Genomic DNA, 20,566 nt, shown 5'->3' on the forward strand with positions numbered 1-20,566 from the left:
GCCAATCTAAAAAGGTTAAGAGGTTGTCCTGGTTTCTGGACTGATTCCTCCTGCTAGATGTTCAATAAAAGTTGGGTGCTCCCCAAAGTGAGTGAATAATTAAATGTGTTTACTTGCATGTCCTCACCCCTTCTCTAGCCTCATGACCCTTCCTTGTGGTCCATTTCTTCAAGGGATGTAAAGAGTTCAGTCACTTTAATGACCAAGCTTTTACAATTATTCCTCTCCATCCTCGTGTGAGGCGGGAACTTGCCTATCTTCAGGATTCTCCACTAACCCAGGTCTGCCATAGAAATTGCCCCATCCCCAAACCACTAACACCGTTTGCTTCCCGTTGTCAACAATAGATGCTTGTGACCGTGAGGCTGTTTGCATTTGCCAACCCTCTTCCTTGGAGTGTGTTCTTCGCTGTTATTGCCGATAAAACCAGAGGAGAACTTATAGGTTTATCATTCAACCATATATCTAAGAAAGGAAACTGTAGCGGAGATCCCTCATGCACCTTCCACCAAGTCCACCTTTAAAAGTGAACTTCCCCTTGCCTCTTAAAGTTATTGCAATGAACTTAACTATGTTAACAAAAATTCCTTGATAATTAGCAAATATGCTCATTTAGTCACTCATCCATGCACTCATCTGTTTATGATATACACTGAGGGCCCGCTAAGCCAGGAAATACGCTGGTCTCTGGGGGATGTAGAGATGAATGAGCCGCAGCCCGCCCCTCCTCACTGATCTTTGGAACCCAATAGGCTAGGTCTGCTGAAGCAGATCTGTGAATAATGACTCAGTAAGACTCCATTAGTGTGGGTACCAAATAAAATGGTAAGGGAGAGAAGTGCGTAGGCAACCACACTACCCACAAGGATGGGGAACTGTCCTGGACGGCATTGCTGAGGAAGCATTGCCTAAAGCAAAGCTAGGACTCAACCTGGAATACGGGGCTCCAGAGGTTGGGATGCAAAGTGCACAGGAGGGCTGGGAATCTCAAGCTTACTATGCTTTGATATTTCTTCTATATCACATGACGTCAGGGTACTTCAGGAGTTTGTACATGCCTCCTTTCAGAAAGGGATGTGTTAAAATGAACCAATGATCAGATAATGAACTATTTCTGACCAACTATCATACTTGAGCAGATGCATCTTGATGAAACAAGGCTTCCTGAGGGCACAGAGAACTGTACACTGTATTAGAGCATTAGAATAGGGCTGCACTGGAAGACGAGAGTCTATGACCTTCTTCTCTTGGCTCATGGTCTGTGGTATCCGACACTATTAATTTGTTAGTTCCAAGTGATAGAAAGAGGCTACCAAATATCCATGCCAGTAGAAAATCAGAGTTACTCCGACAAGGCGAGTTGAGGGCAGCTGATGTGAGTTAGAAAACACTTAACGGGAAACTCCTGCCTTCTGAGCCATGCGTGCACTGATTAGCTTTAATCAGCCTGCACTGACCCATGCTTCTGCCCTCTCATGAAGGAAAGCAACCAGATGCTTTGCTGTTAGGGTCTTCCTCTCATCCCCCAACCTTTGCAGGAAAGCTAGCACTACACCCAGTCCATCCTTCATTCCCCCACCCCTATCAGTGTGGGACTTTCCCTGTGTTCTTCTCTTTAAAGAAGCTTGTAGATTCCCAGCCTACATGTCACAGGACGGCCTTCATCTTCCTGTACGGAAAAGGTGTTTTTAAATTGAAGATGTCCCTCGTTCCCTTTTAGCTTGGAAGGACAAGCATTTTATTTACAGAAGAGCATAGGCGAGCCAAGAGAAAAGGTCACCAACACAGGACTGTGAAACCCTGAAGGGGCAGTGAGTACCTGAGACCGCCCTATCACTCCCTAACTCCTCCCCCCAGCCCCTCCTCTGAACCTGTCACCCAGAGAAGGAAGCCAGGCTCTTACTCATTTCCATGTACTCAGGGGTCAGCCCAGTGTACGGCTCCAGGCTGTAGTCCAGGTCCCACTGCTCTGGACGCTTTGAGTGGTCGGGGCCGCTTTCTCCGGGTTCATTCTCATCCTTCAGCTTCCGAAAGAGTTTCTTTAGCTTCCTACCAAAACAAACGCAGTCGTCACGAAAAGCCTTGGAGGACCGAATTATTTCAGCTGGAGAAAAGGAGGAAGAGATGAAGCAGGGGCGCTACAGGCATCCCTGAACCAAGCACGGAGGTCTTGTATTAAGATAACAAAGAAACCACCCTCAGCACGCTGCCAGAGAAGAAGGTTATCATCAACGTCACCCAGCTACGAAGGCTGCAACTGACAGGAGCTCCCTGCCTGCAAGACATACTGCCGTGACAGTGGGTGCCTGCAATCCAGATCTCGTGCAGGTAACCCACACTGCTCTGAGGTCAGGAGTGCAGCGCCATGTCACTGAAGTCAGAATCCTGGGTGTTAGTGGGAACAGGAGTTCCACGGGCTGGGGGCAGTGATGACTCACAGCTGAAGGAAGAGCGACGACTAAAGACTGCACCCAGGAGGGGCCCGGGGAGCCCACTGACCACTTTCTAATACCAGCACAGGAGGATGAGCGGGAGAGACGCCATATCTAAAAGAACTCCAGTACGGCTGGGTGCAGGGCCCTGTGAGACCGTTGTGTGGACAGCTGTATCGTGCCTGGAGTCAAAAGCTTCTCTGTGCTCTAGGCAGAGAGAGACCCGAGACTGTCATGGAAAGAGTAAGAGATGGCCCCGTGGTGGTCATGACTGTGAGCAGGCAGAGATTAGCGGAAAGGCCCAGGAGCTTCAGAACTTAAGGTCTGGGGATGGGGTGGGGGACAAAGACCCTAAAAGCACAAGGAAAGAGCAGGAGGCAAAGGCCAATGATGAGACTGTAGTGCAGGAGGCACTCCAAAGTCTTATAAATGTGGATTGGTTCCGGAAAGGAGGTGGAGTGTTTGGTAAATCTACACATAGCTCCCAAGAGCAAGCCATTCCCAGAAGGTCCCTCTGGGTATCAGTAACCAGTAACAAAATGTATAAAGAAAGGCTCTCCAGACCTGGATTTAGAAGGAATCCCGCAAGTTGTATAACAAACAGATGGGGCTTTGGGAAGCATCGAACTGTGATTCTGACCCTACAATTCATTCTCTTGTTAAAATAATTCCTTTGATGTTACCCCCACCCTATCCTTTGCATCTGAGCATCTGCTGGGTCGGTTTGTTAATTTTTTTTTTCATGTCCTCTTTTAATGACAAGTCTCAGGAAGGCTCTGGAAGCTTCTGGAAGCCTCTGAGCTTTTCCACAGCATGGACTTGCACCCAAACCATGTGATCTGTGGAGCCTTCTGCTTCAGGGAGACCTGGGCTGCAGGCAGTTCCATGGAGGACTCTTGGGTGCTGGCCTCACTGAGGAAAAAGTCAGAACCTAGCTCTACATGGGTCCAAGGTGATGATGACACCACCACTGTGTGGCTGTTTCTTTCCTGACTCCTGACAAAGTTCAAGTTTGTTCCTCATACTTAAGTTCCGGTAAGACTTCACTGTGTCTGAGGAAGTAGCCCTCCTGGGATGACTCTGAAGAGAATTAGTGTTGTGTTATGTTTATCATTCTGTACAGAAAAGGAGGGTTTATAAGTTCTTACAAGCTATATCCAAGAGTATATGACAGTTACTTGGGGACAGGATCTGGCACATTAGTCAGAATTATGAAGGAGATAATGCTGCTGTGGAGGGGTTCATCTATCTATCCATCTTTTCTTTCCATCTCAAAGTACACCCAGGAGAGGCTCCAATGTGTGAGAGAGTTGGCGCTCTCTAGGGACATACCTGTGACCCCAACACCTAGAGACAAAGGCAAGAGTATTATAAGTTCCAGGTCAGCCTGGGTTGTACATTGAAACTCTGTCTCCAAGAAAGGAAGGGAGGGAGGGAAAAAGAGAGGGGACAGGGAGAAAGGAGAAGAAGGAAAGGGAAAGAAGGGTAAAAGAACAAGAAAAAAACAAAAGAAAGAGGGGTAAAGAACCTATGTGACACATGCAGGGCCTGGGGTTCAAGTCCAAAGCAGCAGAGAAACTTGAATTTCTCTTTCCACACAAAAAGGAAAGAAAACACACACACACACACACACACACACACACACACACACACACACACACACACACTCCATCTACCTGGCTGGTTAAAGGCCCATTTGTAGTTTTGCTTTAGTGTACACCGAAGCTAAATCAAAAACGAAATTGTGCCAGGGTTGTGATGGGCATGCTATTTCTGGGGCACAGCCCAGTAAGATCCAAAATTTGTTTTGCATAGACACCTATTGGAAGGGAGAGACAATCGCAGGTGAGGGAAACCTGGCTAACGGACACTGCAAATGAACAGCTATGTCATGCCGTGTCCTGTCATGACATTCACCACGCGTGCAGCTTTCTGGGAAAGATCTGTCTGTGAGCGTCACTCTAGGTAGCAATGTACGAAACCACCTGGCTTCTCCCTCACAAGTGTCTGTCCCAATCACATTTTTCGATTTTTCAAAGAAACATCTTGCCTGTCAGATTCTTGTTTAACTCCGACGGGGAAAGCTGGGCATAGACTGTGGAGGTGAGAACTGATAATCTCTGGCCCAAAAACCCGCAGGCTGAGGACAGAGGAGAAAGGTGACCTGCCAGTCACATTTGTGAACTCAAAAGACAGGAAAGTCCGTGACACACAGTGATAATTCAGCTAGCCAGAACCCCCTAAAATGGTTCTTCCTTCTTCTGGTGTCCATATTTTCTAGACAGCCAAGCTTTTATTCCATGCTATTTTTTATTACACAGCATATGGAAGGCAAATCTTTGTACAATATCTTTCTGAAGGTCGCACATGGAGTATGAGACACAGTCTTGATACAAACCCAGATCTGTTGGCCATTATATTTCTGTGCCACGCAAGAAACTCAATACCACTGGGCATAATTTTTAGTTCACATGATTCCTCCCTCACTGTCAGACTCCACTGGCATTTTTCTTTTGCCTAGGAAAGATTCCTCTTAAAACCTGCTTACTTCATGCTTCCCACCTACACCCTATATAAGGACACTGCCAGGAGTTTGGATTCTGATTTGGGTCTTACCAAGTATGATCTTGAGTGGTAAGTCAAAGATGTATTGATCATCAACATAGAGACTTCATCTGACCAAGTTCAAAAAGCAGTCTGTAGGATGATCAGGAACGCTGGGCATGGTGGCAGAATCTCTGGCCCACATTCTTGAAGTTGCCCATGTAATCATGACAGGTGGTCATGTGTATCCTTTAGCAGACCGGGAACTAAAACGAGAGGGCTGCAACGTACCTCAGCAGGGTGCTGTGGGACAATGGTCATTTATCCTGTCACTTGTATTATTTTTAATAAAACTCTGATTGGCCAGTAGCAAGGCAGGAAGTATAGGTGGTTTATGATTAATGTAGGCCTCTGTGTGTTTCTTTGGGACTTAACAGCTGCAGGACCAGGTGGGACAGAAACCCCAGTCAACAGCACGGTGTTTGCCTGACATACATGAAACCCTGAGTTCAGTCCCCAATACCTCTAGCTGAAATGAGGACGCATGCTTCGAATCAGGGTGGCTTATATGTGGAATATGCAGAGACCAGCTTCACTCAGCAGGAGGGAGGCTCGTGCGGCCCCAGGCTTGCAAGGCACCTACCTCACAGATGACTACAGTGACACTACATCCCTCAGGAGACATAGACAGCGAGGCTGAGGGAAGGGACTGGCATGGAACTTTGTGACTTAGTATGCAGTTGTGATTGATTAAACTGTGGCAAACTTTTAAACACATATGCAAAAAGCGTAAACAAGAAAGCTGAATTTTCAACGCAAGCCAGCATGTGTTTTTTTCATCTGTCGGGAAGCTGATGGACAGAGAACATGCCAACACACTGTCACACATATGCCTGGGCTGTTGTCGCTCCTAAATTATTGAAGGCTTCTGAATCCAGAAATAATGCGCCAAGTGGTAGATAAGATGTCCGGGGATGGAAAGAAAGGCATCCCGTGCCTATTAGCTGTCTACAGTTCCATCCACAGGAGAACAGTAAGGCCCTTGAAAGACAGGTGCCTTCTCCAGATGTTTGATTGACATGAAGGCTTTTCTTGGCAGCTGTGCTGGAGAACTTGGTTGCATAGCTTCAAAGGGACCAGATGTGTCTGTAGCATCATCTGTATGTACTCTGGGTGTTGGTCTACAACAAAGGCTGTCTCTAAAACACTGTGTGCCTACAGAACAAAACACATCTGGTTCGTTAGCTGTAATTGACTACCACTGAATAACTGTTAGAAAATAGAGAGAGAATACAACTTCAAGACCCGAATTTATCGAGCTTTCTAGTCTTGCTGATAACTGGAGGCTTGCTTAAGAGGAGAGGTGGGACGCAACACTCAGACATTGATATTCCCACCACTTTTTCCTCGAAGGAAAAGCACTTAAAAGTGCCACACAAGGTTGTCCCAGTATGTCAGCAGTAAAATGCTTGAGTGTTCTACCTAATGAAGTGTGATGGTTGTCTTAGGGCTTCTATCGCTGGGACAAAACACCATGACCAAAAAGCAAGTCAGGGAGGAAAGGGTTTATTTGATTCACACTTTCATAACACTGCTGTTAATATCACAGGAACCGTGACACAGGAGCTGATGTAGAGGCCATGGAGGAATGCTACTTACTGGCTTGCTCATCATGGCTTGTTCAGCCTGCTTTCTTATAGAAACCAGGACCACCATGCCAGGGATACCATCACCCACAAGGCACTGGGCCTTTTCCCATCAATCGCTAATTAAGAATATGCCCTATAGGATGGCATACAGCCTGATCTTATAGAGGCATTTTCTCAATTGAGGTTTCCTCTTCTCAGATGGCTATAGTTTGTGCAATTGGCATCTCCCTTCAAGCCCCAAAGGCCTTGACTGGGGAAATGCCATCTTGGAGACTTAACCCCACCATCTGTAGTACCTCTGGGTCATGAGGTGCTTGAGGTAAAAGCAGAGTGAATGTGGTGGTGTACGCCTTTAACCCCAGCACTTGGGAGGCAGAAGCAGGCAGATCTCTGAGTTCAAGGTCAGCCTGTCTTACAGAACTAATTCCAGACCAGCCAGGGCTATGCATAGACACTCTGTCTCAAGAAGGAAGAAGAAGGAGGAGAAGGAGGAGGGGGAAAAGGAAGAAGAATCAACCTCATAACATCATCTTGGGCAGTAAATACACAAATTCGGTTGTATAGAAAGATGAAGCAGCCCTTCTTTCCTGGAAGTTTTCTTGGAAGCAGAAAGTACATGATAAAAATCCAGCAGGGATACAGACTCATAGGATCTTCAACTACCCCGTGATGACCATCTGACCACTGCAGGACCGCGGTATCCTGCAAGAGAATGGCCTGTCTTATAAGTGTTCAAGACTCCTAGCCTGCCCATTAGAGTTAGCCCTGCTTACCTCTGGCACTCCCCAGCAATGTGACGCTGGGCTAGCTAAAAATAGCCCTGAGACTGATTCCTCTTTAAAATCACAGAGGACTAGAAAGGAGGGTTGGGCTCATCTGCTGAAATATGAAGACCAGAGTTCAATCCCCAGATTCAGCATGAAAAGGCAAGTGTGGTAGCTTCTACTAACCACACTGGGGAAGAAGAGATAGGGAAGTTGGGCCAGTTAGAGACCCTGTCTCAAAAAAGAAGGTGGAGAGCCTCTGAGAAACAGGTTTCCCCTGACCTCCATATTCACTCATACACATGTACACTTGCACACACAAACACACCCACAACATATATATACATACATACATACATACACACACACACACACACACACACACACACACACACACACACACAACAAGGAAAGGAAAACCCAAGGGACCAGAAGGAAAGACAGAGAATATACATTTTTGGACATCGATTTTTGCTTGTTTACTTGTTTTGTTTGGTTCCCATTTTAGTAGCTGTCAATAAGGTTTCATGCCCATTTAAATCTTTAAAATATATGAAAAACTCCGGGGTATTCATGCCTCTCCTCTTAAGGTCTTGCATCCCATCTTTTGTTGCCAGAGTTCCTGAAATGTCTTCATCAGACTTTCCTATTCATCCTCCCCCCAGAACTGCCCTACTTACTCAACAGGAGGACAAATACATCAAAAAATTTATACACCCTGGGGCCTGGATCACCTCTCAGCTCTGCCCTTCACTTCTATGTATATTTGAGTAAGTGGTCACTCACTCTGAGCTCAAACATCTGAACTTGGACTGGGAAACAAAGTGCATTAGAGGACAGCTACTGGTTCACAGGAAGGGGGGTGAATGACCAAGCTATACGCAAAGGGGAAAGGCCGTGCAAACTGTGCTGAAAGCCTGGCGCTTCTCCAGAAGGGACAGCAGAATGGTCATTACGTACGGGACGCCAATCTCAAAGATATTGTTCTGGATCAGCTGCTTCCCCAGCATGATGATGCTGAGCTGGATGCACAGCTCCATGAGACAGCCTCCCGGAGCACACTGCAGTGGGGAGAGCAAAGAGACAGGTGCGGTCAGACCACGCAGGCGCTAGAGCAATGAACAACACTGTGATGGGGTAAGAACGGGGCAAAGCATGGGGCAACCCACAAACTGCTGGCCATGCACGAATGCCAGAGACTGTACTTGCCTCTTCCATGCGGTAGCCATCGAACACATAGACGTAGCTTCCAGGTCTGCCCACAAACCTGAAAGAAAAACGTGTAAGTAACATCAGAGGAAGCAAGGCCACTGGAACATTTGCCCTCTGCATGAAATAGCTGTTTCTTAATGTCCTCTTTGAACGAACTGGCTTGGGGGTGTGTCCCAAATCACAGAAGGACAGGAGTTTACACCGGTTGTCTGTTAACAAATATCTGTAATTCTTATGTTCTCAGTGCAGCCAGGTTTCTGGGCATAGTGGGAGAGCAGGGCAAGGGATACGGCTGAATGCGGTCAGAGGTTGGGATGGTGTGCGAGTGTGCGAGTGTGTGTGTGTGTGTGTGTGTGTGTGAGAGAGAGAGAGAGAGAGAGAGAGAGAGAGAGAGAGAGTTCTTTATGCCTTTTCCGCTCTACTGCTGTCAAAGACTGAATTTGGAAATTTGGATTGCAGTTCTTGGGTAAGGGCTTATGATCTGTCAGGAAACTGGGGGTGCCCCTGATCAAAGATGTAGGTACTTTTTCTCCATAAAAGAAGACACTTGCCTTTTTATTGAAAATTTGCAAAGGAACAGAAGCAGCCTGACTCATTCCTTTTCTGAAGAGGATGTATTTTATTGAGGGAGGAGGAGTCTGGGAAGGTGATGGAAGTAATGAGGCAGAAGCCAATCACAGAGCCAGGAAGGCAATCAGGAGTCTGCTTCCTTCAAATGTGAACAGCTTGGAACTCTATTTACCCATTCAATACAACTGAAATAATTTTCTATGAAGTCTTCTGGCTGTTCCTGATAATAGCTAAGCCCTTTCTTTTTCTTTCCCTTCCCTTTCCTTCTCTCCTTTCTTTTTCATGCTGGAGATTGAACCTAAGATTAGCATGTGCTAGGCAGGTACTGTATTGCTGGACTTCATGCTCAGCCCCCCAATATTTTTCCTATATCTCTTATTGTGCCATTTATCACAGAAGCAGTAGTACTGTTGCCAAGACTAATTCTTCCAGTGTAGCACAAATCTAAGAGTCGGGATCATTCTGTCTGCAATACCATGTGCATGCAATTTGCCTTGACAATGAAATCTAGATAGAAATATCAGTAAAGTCCTATATAGTCATCCAACATGTAGAAGAATGAAAATAGATGCGTATCTCTCGCCATGCGCAAAACTCAAGTTCAAATGGATCAAAGAGCTCAACATAAAACCAGCCACACTGAACCTCATAGAAGTGGGAAGTACACTTGAATGCACTGGCACAGGAGACCACTTTCTAAATAGAACCCCAACAGCACAGACACTGAGAGCAACAATTAATAAATGGGACCTCCTGAAACTGAAAAGCTTCTGTAAAGCAAAGGACACAGTCAACAAGACAAAACAGACTGGGACAAGATCATCACCAACTCCACATTAGACAGATCTCCAAAATATACAAAGAACTCAAGAAATTGGTCATCAAAAGAACAAATAATCCAGTAAAAAATAGGGTATAGATCTAAACAGAGAACTCTCAACAGATGAATCTAAAATGGCTGAAAGACACTTAAGGAGATGCTCAACATCCTTAGTCATCAGAGAAATGCAAATCAAAACAACTCTGAGATTCCATCTTATACCTGTAAGAATGGCCAAGATTAAAAACACTGTTGACAGCGTATGCTGGAGAGGTTGTGGGGAAAAGGGAACACTTCTGCATTGCTGGTGGAAATGCAAGCTGGTACAACCCCTTTGGATGTCAGTGTGGCAATTTCTCAGAAAATTAGGAAACAACCTTCCTCAAGCCCCAGTAATACCACTTTTGGATATATACCCAAAGGATGCTCAATCGTACCACTAGGAAATGTGCTCAACTATGTTCATAGCAGCATCGTTTGTCATAGCCAGAACCTGGAAACAACCTAAATGTCCCTCAACTAAAGAATGGGTAAAGGAGATGTGGTACATTTACACAATGGAGTACTATACAGCAGAAAAAAATAAGGACATGAAATTTGTGGGCAAATAAATGGTTCTAGAAAACATCACATCGAGTGAGGGTAACCCAGACCCAGAAATCTCATAAGTGACTTTTAGACATAAAACAAAGAAAAATATATAGCTCAATAAAAATAATAAAAGTGTTAATTTTCTTTAAAAAGTATAGATTCATCAATTTGGGCAGTATCTTTGCTACAATAACTTCTTTCAAGCTAAATGTCTTCGATGTCTACAAAAGAGCATTTACACATGGATAAGGAACATTCTTTGTGGTATTGTATAAGCTTTGGGTTCCAAGGAAACCAACCTGACGTAATTGCTGCAAGTCTGATAGGAAATTTCCTTGCAAGTAGCCAAGTGGCCTAACCTGCCACACACATACACATAAGTGTTTATCAGAAGCAAATTTACAAATCTATTGCATAATAAAGAGTTCTAACTGGTGTATATAGGAGCACTTGTGGCCCTAGCTCTAGGGAGACTGAGGCCAGCAGACCACTCAGTGAAGTCAAGCCTGAGCTACATAATGAGTTTCAGGATAGGCTAGGTTTCACAGTGAGAGTCTGTCTCAGAAAAAGAAATCATCATCAAACAGAAAGAAGCCTTGTCCCTTGTCCTTAGTTCTTGGGAGGAGCCCCTAAATTCTTGGAATTTCCATGGTGAAGGGACATCTTTATTATTCATTATGGTCCCTTGGGACTATGGCCTAAATTTAAGCTAGTGGTGGGGGGAGTGTGTAGGGGTGTGTGGCTCATGCCTTTAATCCCAACAGGCAGAGGCAGAGGCAGGTGAATAACTGGGTTTGAGGCTATCTTGATCTACAAAGCAAGTTCTAGGACAGGACAGCCGGAGCTGCTGTTACACAGAGAAACCCTGTCTTTAAAAACATTAATATATACGTGTGTGTGTGTGTGTGTGTGTGTGTGTGTGTGCTAGTGGGATTACTCAGAATGAGGCGATTTCAGGGACCAACCATACGACTTTGAGCCATTAGACAGCAATCTGCCCTTGGTGTGGGAGGAAGACAAGAGTCTGAGTTCAACCAAATGGCGTAATCACACGACTGAATAAAGTATTCCTAAGTCAAGAGCTCTTGGGTGAGCTTGGTGACAGCACATGGCTGTTCTAGGAGGGTAGTACGTCCCCAGGACATGACTGCTCCAGGATTAGGACCCTCTGTGACATCAGCCTGAGAGCTGTTACTGTTAGCTGTCTTGGGTTACTCCCGTTTTGCTACAATAAGACTACACATTCTTGGATTTTGTGAGTTATTCTAGTGAATTATAGAATCCGAGGAGGCGGTGGGACCCCTTGAATTCTTCACCAGAGGGTCAGAACTGCAAATGTCCCGAGTGTCCAGAGCTTGTGGCTGGCATATGCAGTGAGGCAGTCAGTGAAGGAGAGTGCCCTTCATCCGTGAAGCCTGTATCAACTCCAGGCAGGCGGCACCAAACTCCACTGTGCAACCGCGGAGCCTCAGGCTAAACATGCAGTCCTCTTCTGTCTTGGTCTCCAAGGCAATGCCTCTTAGGAGTCTCCCTTCGGGATCTTGGCTCAAATTCTTGGGAAACTGCCATAGAAATTTGAATCTGAGGATGCTAATTCACTTCTTCATCAACAGTCAGTTGGATAATCCCACCCAGGAGGGAAGAGCAGGGTGCGGATGGGAGCTGATAACAGGGACAGATTGACTCTACTTGTCCTGATCGTGGAGGACCCAGTCAGTAGTAAATTGAACAAATTGTTTTTGGTGCCCCTGTTATACTCACCTCCCCTTGAAAAAGGCCACATAGAAGATGGGGGAATAGGCATTGACAAACTTCAGCAAGAAGGCTTTGAGGATCAAGCGCTCTTCAAAAGTCTGCTCGGTTTTCGGAACCTCTGCAAGGGAAGGACAAAGGGGATGAGACTGAGATGAGAGGGCTTTTCTTGTCCTTTAACCGAGTTTGTGTGTGTGTGTGTGTGTGTGTGTGTGTGTGTGTGTGTGTGTGCGCGCGCACGTGCAGTGCAGGTTCCCTCTGAGGGCAGAAGAGGACATTGTATCCCTTGGAGCTGGAGTAACAGGAGGTTATAAACCACATGATGTGGCGCTGGAAAGCAAACTCCAGTTCTTTGCAAGAGCAATAAGGGCTCTTCAATGATGAGCCCTCTCTGCAGCCCAGAGGTGAGAGTTTTGACCCCGACAGGAGTCATTGTCTCCCAAGTCACAACTCTGGAGCACAATCCAGGTGATCCACCACTCTCAATCAGGTGACACACGAGAGCTGGACAATCGAGACACCAAACAGCCTGTTGGATAACCTGAGCTTCCATGGGATAAAAGGTGCATAAGATCTCTGTCTCACAATTTTTGCTGCCCTCCTCCTGACCTTCTAAGCAGTGGAGTCATTCTGAACCCCACAAAGAAGAATTTGAGCAGAAAGAAGTTGAGATCCCCACCCTTACTTGGTCCAAGTAAAAGTCAGCTATCCTTTATGTATATAATCTTTGTAAAATTGTACTCAAATAAAAAGGGCTTAGGGTTGATTTGGCTTCTGAATTGGTTTCTTTATCTCCTCCTTCAGTTTTGCTAGAAAGGCATTTATCTGTAAGATCTAGGGAAGACTGAGATGCCTACTCATTGTTCACTGAAATGACAAAAGGTCACCTAAGGCAAGGAGAAAAACATGGCTGAGATTATGTCTCAAACCTATATGTCACAGCCCCAGGACACATATCCTGTCATGTCTCAGCAGAGAAGTTGGTCAACATCTTTAGTAGGGCCCTGAGGAGATTCAGCAAAAACTCCTCTGGTGCCTTCAGAGACTGAAGATGCTGTCAGGCTCCCGTGAGAAGCGTGTGGCATGGTTTGGTGGAGACTCCACAGACTGACAAGTGGGTGACTTGGTGAAAGAGGGCACGGAGTGTTGGTAATCCATGTGTGTTGTTGAATAACAAATCATGAACTAGTTAGAGCACAGAACAACCAGAAACTATTGCTTACCATTCTGGAGGCTTGAAAGGCAAGATCAAGCTAGATTTGGTTCCTTTTCCCGACCCTCTCCTCATCCACAAGTCCTTGCATACTTCAGTACTTCAGCTTAATCTCCTCCCAGAAGGGCCTGCTTTCTGCTCCACAGAATACACCTCACTGCTGTTTCAGTATGCTGGGAGAACTAGTCATCTCCTGGGGCCTCTTCTATAGGTTCACTTATAAAGGCATTGCTTTATGGCCTAACCCATCTCTTCTCAAATGTCCCATATCCTAAAACTGTCACCTTGGTGATTACGATTTGTACTGGATGGTCTTTTGTCAACTTGACACAAGTTAAAGTAATCTGAGAGGAAGGAACTTCAATCAGGAAAATTTCTCCATAAGATCAGGAAGAAGGCAGAATTTTCTTAATTAGTGGTTTAGCAGAAGGGCCCAGCCCATTGTATGTAGTGCCATCCCTGGGCTGGTGGTCCTGGGGCCTACAAGAAAGCAGGCTGAACAGGCCATGATAAGCAAGCCAATAAGCAGCATCCCTCTATGGCCTCTGCATCAGCTCCCGCCTCCAGGATCCTGTACTACTTCAGTTCCTGTTCTGACTTCCTTTGGTGATAATCTGTGATGTGCAAGTCTAATAAACCCTTTCCTCCCCAACTTGCTTTTTGTTCATGGTTGTTTCACTGATGCAACAGAAACCCTAATCAAGACAGAATTTCAGTAGATGAATTTGGAGTGTGTGTGGAGTGGGCCCAAATATTAGAATCATAACACATGGCCATACTCTTCAGGGTCAAGACTAACCTTGCATCATGTAGAATTGTAAATATGAAAGTATTCTGAGCTTAAAGCACAGTGCCAGGACCACACACAGGATACATACAATCTGTGTATATACAGGCTGCATAGGAAGAGTTGAACTGAGACCCTGCTCTTTCCTCTGGTGTGCCCTTCGCTGACCTCAAGTACAAGTCCTTGCATTCTCCAACATTCAGGCTAAATCTCCTCCCAGAAGTTTTTCCAGATGTCTTGAGTTGGCGCCATTTCCCCCCTGTTTTCTTATATGGACTTGATACCTTCCCTTATTAATTATCTATATCTTTGCCCTTTAAAATTTAGCAATAATATGCCTGTCACTGATTGTCCATGATCTCCAAACGTGAAAAAGATGGGAGCAGGTAGTTGGTGAGGACACATGGTAATATGGAGTGGTGGGAGAGAAAATGAGGGAAGATATATGAATAATTTGTCCCTAACAGGTTGATGTCTGTGGTTTGAAGGAGAATAGCCCCCACAGGCTCCTGTGTTGGAATGTGTGGCCCCAGTCAGTGAAATTGTGAAAGGATTAGAAAATGTGACCTTGTTGGAGGTGGTACAACACTGAGATGGAGCTTTGAGGTCTCAAAGGCCCACATTAGGCCCAGTCTCTCTTTCTCTCTCCTGATTGCCAGCTGTGGATCAGGATGTAAAACCTCCAGTTATCACCAGGCGGTGGTGGCGCATGCCTTTAATCCCAGCCCTCAGGAGGCAGAGGCAGGTGGGTCTCTGTGAGTTTGGAGCCAGCCTGCTCTACAGAGTGAGTTCCAGGACAGCCAAGGCTAAACAGAGAAACCCTGTCTTGAAAACAGAAACAAACAATAAACAAACCAACTTCCATGCCTGTCTGCTTCCCACCACGATGACCATGGACTAACACTCTAAAACTGGAAGCAAGTTTCCAACTAATGCTTTGCTTTATAAATTGTTTTGGCCATGGTGTCTCCTCCAGCAATAAGACAGCGACAAAGACAATATATAGGCCATGCAGACCCTGATACCTTCTGTAGAACTGTACACAACCAGAGGATATCTAGGAACAGAGCTATCACAAGCCATCAGTATGAATAGGAACTACGTGAAGGTTAACTGGAAGGTGGCTCAACTAGATATACATGACTCACAAGAATGTCACCAAGACATGGTCTCTGTCAGGGGAATTAGGCTGCTAGGAAAACTCAATGGGATAGAGAATATTATTGTCTTTGTTTTTGTTGTTTTGTTTGCTTTTGTACACCTTTTATTGCGTAAGGCTTTGTTTGGCACATAATTGGATTTGTTATTTTATGTTTGCTTTTTGGGACAAGATCTCACTTTTTTAGCTCAGAATGTCCTGGAACTCAAGATATAGTCTAGGATGGCATCAAACTCATGATCCCCTACATACCACCTACATAATGAACTTTCAGCTCTGTATCACCATGTCCATCTTTTTCTTCTCTTTCAAATGTGGTGGTAACAATACTTGTTTCACCTAACAGACAGAGAGAGGTGAGTCACATGAATAAGTCCATGGCACACACATTACATGTGTGCATGGTATCACACATCTTTAATCCTAGCACTCAGAGGCAAACAAATCTCTATGATCGAGACCAGCCTGGTCTACATAGTGAGTTCCAGGCCGTCCAGGGATACATAGTGAGTGGGACTCTGATTCAAAACCAAACCAGAAGAGTGACAGTAGGGAGAAGAACCATGAATTACAGCAGTGTACTTTCAGAGATTCTATTTGCATGAGGAGACAGCGCTCCTGAGTGAGAGGAGACAGACATCGGCTGGATCCTTATCAAATTCCTTTCCTCTTCCTGGATAGCCATTAGCTGTAAGTAAATTGTAGCCTGACTTAGTTTCTTTTCCTGTTGTCAGTCAAAATATTCTGACAAAAACAACTTAATGGAGAGAATGTTTATTTTTGCTCACAGTTCAAGGGTCCACAGTCCATCATGGCGGGGAAGTAGAGCTAGCACATCACATTTCCAGCCAAAGAGCATGCTGCTGCTCCACTCCTGTTCTCTACTCTACAGTCCAACGTCCAATCCAGGGAATGGTGTCACCCACAGTGGGTGGCTCTTCGCATTTCAATGACCGCAATCAAGATTGTGGCCTTGATTGACAGGCTTGCCCTCTGGATGACTCTAGATTCTGCCAAGTTGACAATTAACACTCCTGTCACATGACCCACGAGACAGAAACCTTTACCTTTGACATCATTTGCTCCTAAAGTCTCTTCTTAGCCTCACACCCTCAATTCCCAGGAAGATCTGAAGCCTACAGAGAATAGCAACCGCACCTAGAGGAGACATTCCAGAACTCTGTGTCCCCAACCAGAAGGCTGCCCACCAAACATCTGTAGAACAGCTCTGGGAGCATGCTAAGTCATGGAGGCTTATAACATCTTAATGGAATGTTCTCCAAACATGCTCAACATGACAAAAGCAGGTGAGATGCAAGTATGAGAGCAAGAAGTCCTGAGATACAGGTTTGCTATCGTTTGCAGATAGTAGGTGCCCCGAAGGTTCTTGTGTTGAAGATGCATCCTCTGGCTGCTGGGTCCAACCATCAAGAGATGACTGGATCTTGAGGGCACAAACTTCATCCATGAGTAATGCACGGCCCAGTTCATACTGGATGGGCTATTATGGGGTGGACCTAGCTGTAGGTGGTCACTGGAGGCATGCCTTTGAGGGATGCATCCCACTGTGCCCTTTCTTGTCTGTCTATCTCTGTCATTACTGAGTTTGGAACCTCAGTACCCATGTTAAAAAAGCTGAGTTTGGTGCTGTGATTCAAGAACCCAACGCAGGCAGGTGAATCCTAGGTACTCATTGGCCAGCCAGTCTAGCAAATCAGTGAGTTGCAGGATCAGTAAGAAACCTTATCTCAAAATGTAAGGTTTAATTTTATTATCTCAAAAATATAAGAATAATTGGGACGTATACGACACTCCCCCTCCATGCTCTCTCTCTACTTACTTTCACATGCACAGAGATGGGGAGGAGGAGGGGAAAACCATGATTCTGCCTTCAGAGCTGGTGTGCTAAATAACGGAATCCAGGCATAGGCATAGTTAATGTGGGATTCCCCTCTGTGTGCTGTCAATACCATTGGTTAATACAGAAACTGGCTTGGCCTGATAGGGCAGAGTAGAGCTGGGTGGGGAAAACTGAACTGAATGCTGGGAGAAAGGAGGCCGAGTCAGTGAGAAGCCATGCAGACCCGCCAGAGACAGATGCTGGATGGAACCTTGCCAGTAGGTCACGAACCCCATGGTAAAATACAAAATAACAGAAATGGGTTGATTTAATATGTAAAAGCTTGCTAGGAATATGCTAGAGTCCTTGGCCAAATAGTGGTTTAAATAATACAGTTTCTGTGTGATTATTTGGGGCTGAGCAGCCAGGAATAAACGAACGGTCTCCTACTACACAGAGTGGCATACAGAGAAGCTGGCCATAGTGTCTGTTTCTCTCCAGTGCTCAAATAAAAAGAGGCTAAGGCGAGGCACAGATATTGGAGAGGAGAGGGGAGGAGAAAAAGAAAGGAGAAGGATCCAGAAGGGGGGGAAGAGGAAAGAAGGGGGCAGAAGGGAGGAAAAAGACAAGGGGGTGGAGAAAAGGAAGAAAAACCTCCTTCACACAACAGATTTTTCTCTTAAAAAAAAAAAAAAAAAAGGAAAGGAACTTGAGCCCCTGGCCAGCGTGCCTGCAGCGTTCAATTCAAAGGTAACTAACCCTCAATCCCTCTCTTTCAAATAGTTTTGGGGAGAAAATTAAAACAAATGTCACCTAAAAATAAGTAGTGAATGAGACCCGAGGGTCTAAAATTTTGGAATGCTTATCTTGCGACTGTGTGTAGAGGAGGATTAGGATGAGGTAAGGAGGGACACGTGTCTTTAATTTCCTTTTATAATCCCCTTTGAACTGACTATGCTCAGATCTCTTGGTCCCTACAGGAATTTCCTCTATGTTCTCTGGGAAAAAAAATAAAAGAGGAATCTGGTGTTCTCAGAGCTCTTTGCTCCAGCTAGGAATGAGCAGCTCTCGTTCTCTCCACTGGCAAATCAGGGCTTGGTGATTATTTATTAGTTTGGTTTTTTAAAGCAGCCTGCACTAGGCTTTTAGGGCTGTGCACCATCATAAATAACAGGCATTTTCAATAAACAGTTCAAATCTATTTGATAGGCCACTAAATCACTTGGGTTCCCCACCTTGGGAAGCCCTGTGGCCACGGCGAGCATTTGAGTGAGGCTTCTAGCAAGGGGGGGCCTCAGGGAAGCCCCAACTAAGGGAGACAATGGGGCTGGGGAAGGGCTAGGGGACAATGCCAGGCACTGTGGTTGGGCATTTGAATCTTTCAGGAGCCAGCATCGGGGAGCTTCACCTGCCTGTCACAGAGACGACTGTGTGCCAGAAAATATGAAATATAGATTCTCAGAGTTCACATGGGTGGGAAGATGTGTAAGGGTCAACCACAGCAATCTCTGTGTCAGGCCACAGGGCAGAATCCGCTCATAAGACTCTGGTGTGGTCTGAGTCTGGGTCTTAGGAGAAACAGTCCATAGCTATGTGGGTCTAAAGGAGCATCCAATGTTGACAGGGCGAGGAGGAAGGCTAGCCATCATCCCAGCTCCTTGAGAGGGTCATTGAAGATGGATTAGAGGCCATCAGAAGAGGTCACCTGTTCTCAATCCATGGGAGCAGAATCCCTACAGGACTTCACCTAGAACCAGGAGGGCACATTCTGACAGCATTCAAACCCAGCGTCCTTAACTGACCCCTCCCCCCTTATGTAAGTGTCAGCCTCTGCTGCCTTGTGTCACTAAAACACTTGAGTGCATCTGACCCAGCTGTAAACTGCCTTGGAAGGTAATTAGTGAGAAAGCCCAAGTTAGTCCCAGGGGACCAACTTAGGACTCCAGAGTTCCCAGAGCTCCCTCCTAATCATATGGAAACATCACGGCCAGCAAGAAGAGGCCTGGCACACAGTCTTGGGAAAGCTGCTCCTTGTAGCGGGTCTCCCCAGCAGCCCAGCCTGCAGAGGCATCAAGACGGCAATAAAACAAAACCAGTAAGATGCCTCTGTGTGTTTTAGCTGGGCCAGCCCTGGCACTGTGGGTTCAGAAGTATGAAAGGTGTGTGTGTAGCCGGATCTAGAAGCTGCTATCTCTGCCTCTCCCCCAGGGTGGCTGAGCTTTCCTGATAGCCTAATCAGTCCGTCTGCCCTCGGTATGTGTAGGTAGTGGGCAGGTGGAGGGACTGGCTGAATCTCCGTGTGCAATAGTGTTGGCTTGCCATGGGAAGAGAGTCACCTCCAAGGGAGCCACCATCTGGGTAATTAGGCAGCCAGCAGACTGGCTAAGCGAGCTGGGAACCCTGACAACCTCTCACCTGAGGTTCAGTGAAGGAGAAGGGCTCCTTCAAAGAGTGTAGCACCTCACCAATCTCACAGCAGGGTGGGGCTTCTCTGTTATGTTCCTAACTGCATTTTGGAGTGGGTAGGCCACTGTCAAACCATACTGTGTAATAGAGCAGGGAGTCTCGGAGCAAGGGCTCGTGGATGCTGTGCTGGCTGACACTCTCTCCTCCCCAGCCAGAATCAGAACGAAGGACATGATTCTAACAAAGACACTTCTGGCAATGAAGAGGTGTGGAGGAACATGGTGTCACTCTACTTCATGAGGGCTCGGATTAAAGTGTGTGCCACCACTACCACGCTGCTTCTTTTACTTTTCATTTTGAGATAGGTGTGGTGTCATTAAGCTGCCCAACTTGCCCTTGAACTCATGATCCTTCCCTCTGAGCCTCTCTAGTAGCTAGGATTACAGGCTTGTACTGCCTGGACCAAGGGTGGGGGGGCATTACTGGCTAATAGGGGAGACTTGGGCTTCAGTGGTTGAGTAGGAATGTGAAAAAGCTGTGTTGGTCAACTAGCTCAGGTTGGGAAGGCCTTCCACTCACACAAAGTAAGCTGCAGAGTTATATGTCAGGAGGTCACAGAAGAAAAATAATAAATATAGGAAAGGGATTTGTAGGTGAGGGTTGATGGGGGAGAGGGGGTGAAAAAAATCAGAGAGTGTTTCATACATGTACACACATGTATGAAATCAGCAAATAACAAATTTAACTAATAATTATTCAAAACAGAACAAAGGCACAAATGAGTCTGTCATTCTGGCTGCCACTTGTGTCTCTGCACACACACCTAA

The 20,566-nt window shown here is 45.9% G+C and overlaps 1 protein-coding gene across 1 annotated transcript in view; it reads right to left on the reverse strand.

The window, feature by feature from the left end:
• The window catches only part of Ano2 (anoctamin 2), a 353,748-nt gene that overhangs the window by 34,060 nt on the left and 299,122 nt on the right, over positions 1-20,566 (reverse strand). Inside the window, exons 17-20 of the mRNA XM_048444098.3 lie at positions 12,344-12,455; positions 8,599-8,656; positions 8,350-8,450; positions 1,904-2,049 (exon numbers count right to left, since the gene is read on the reverse strand). Coding sequence (XP_048300055.2) covers positions 1,904-2,049; positions 8,350-8,450; positions 8,599-8,656; positions 12,344-12,455 — 417 coding nt within the window. The remainder of the gene's footprint in view (positions 1-1,903; positions 2,050-8,349; positions 8,451-8,598; positions 8,657-12,343; positions 12,456-20,566) is intronic.

This window comes from Myodes glareolus, chromosome 3 (genome assembly GCF_982192425.1).
Source record: "Myodes glareolus chromosome 3, mMyoGla1.1, whole genome shotgun sequence".
Classification (NCBI taxonomy): domain Eukaryota; kingdom Metazoa; phylum Chordata; class Mammalia; order Rodentia; family Cricetidae; genus Myodes; species Myodes glareolus.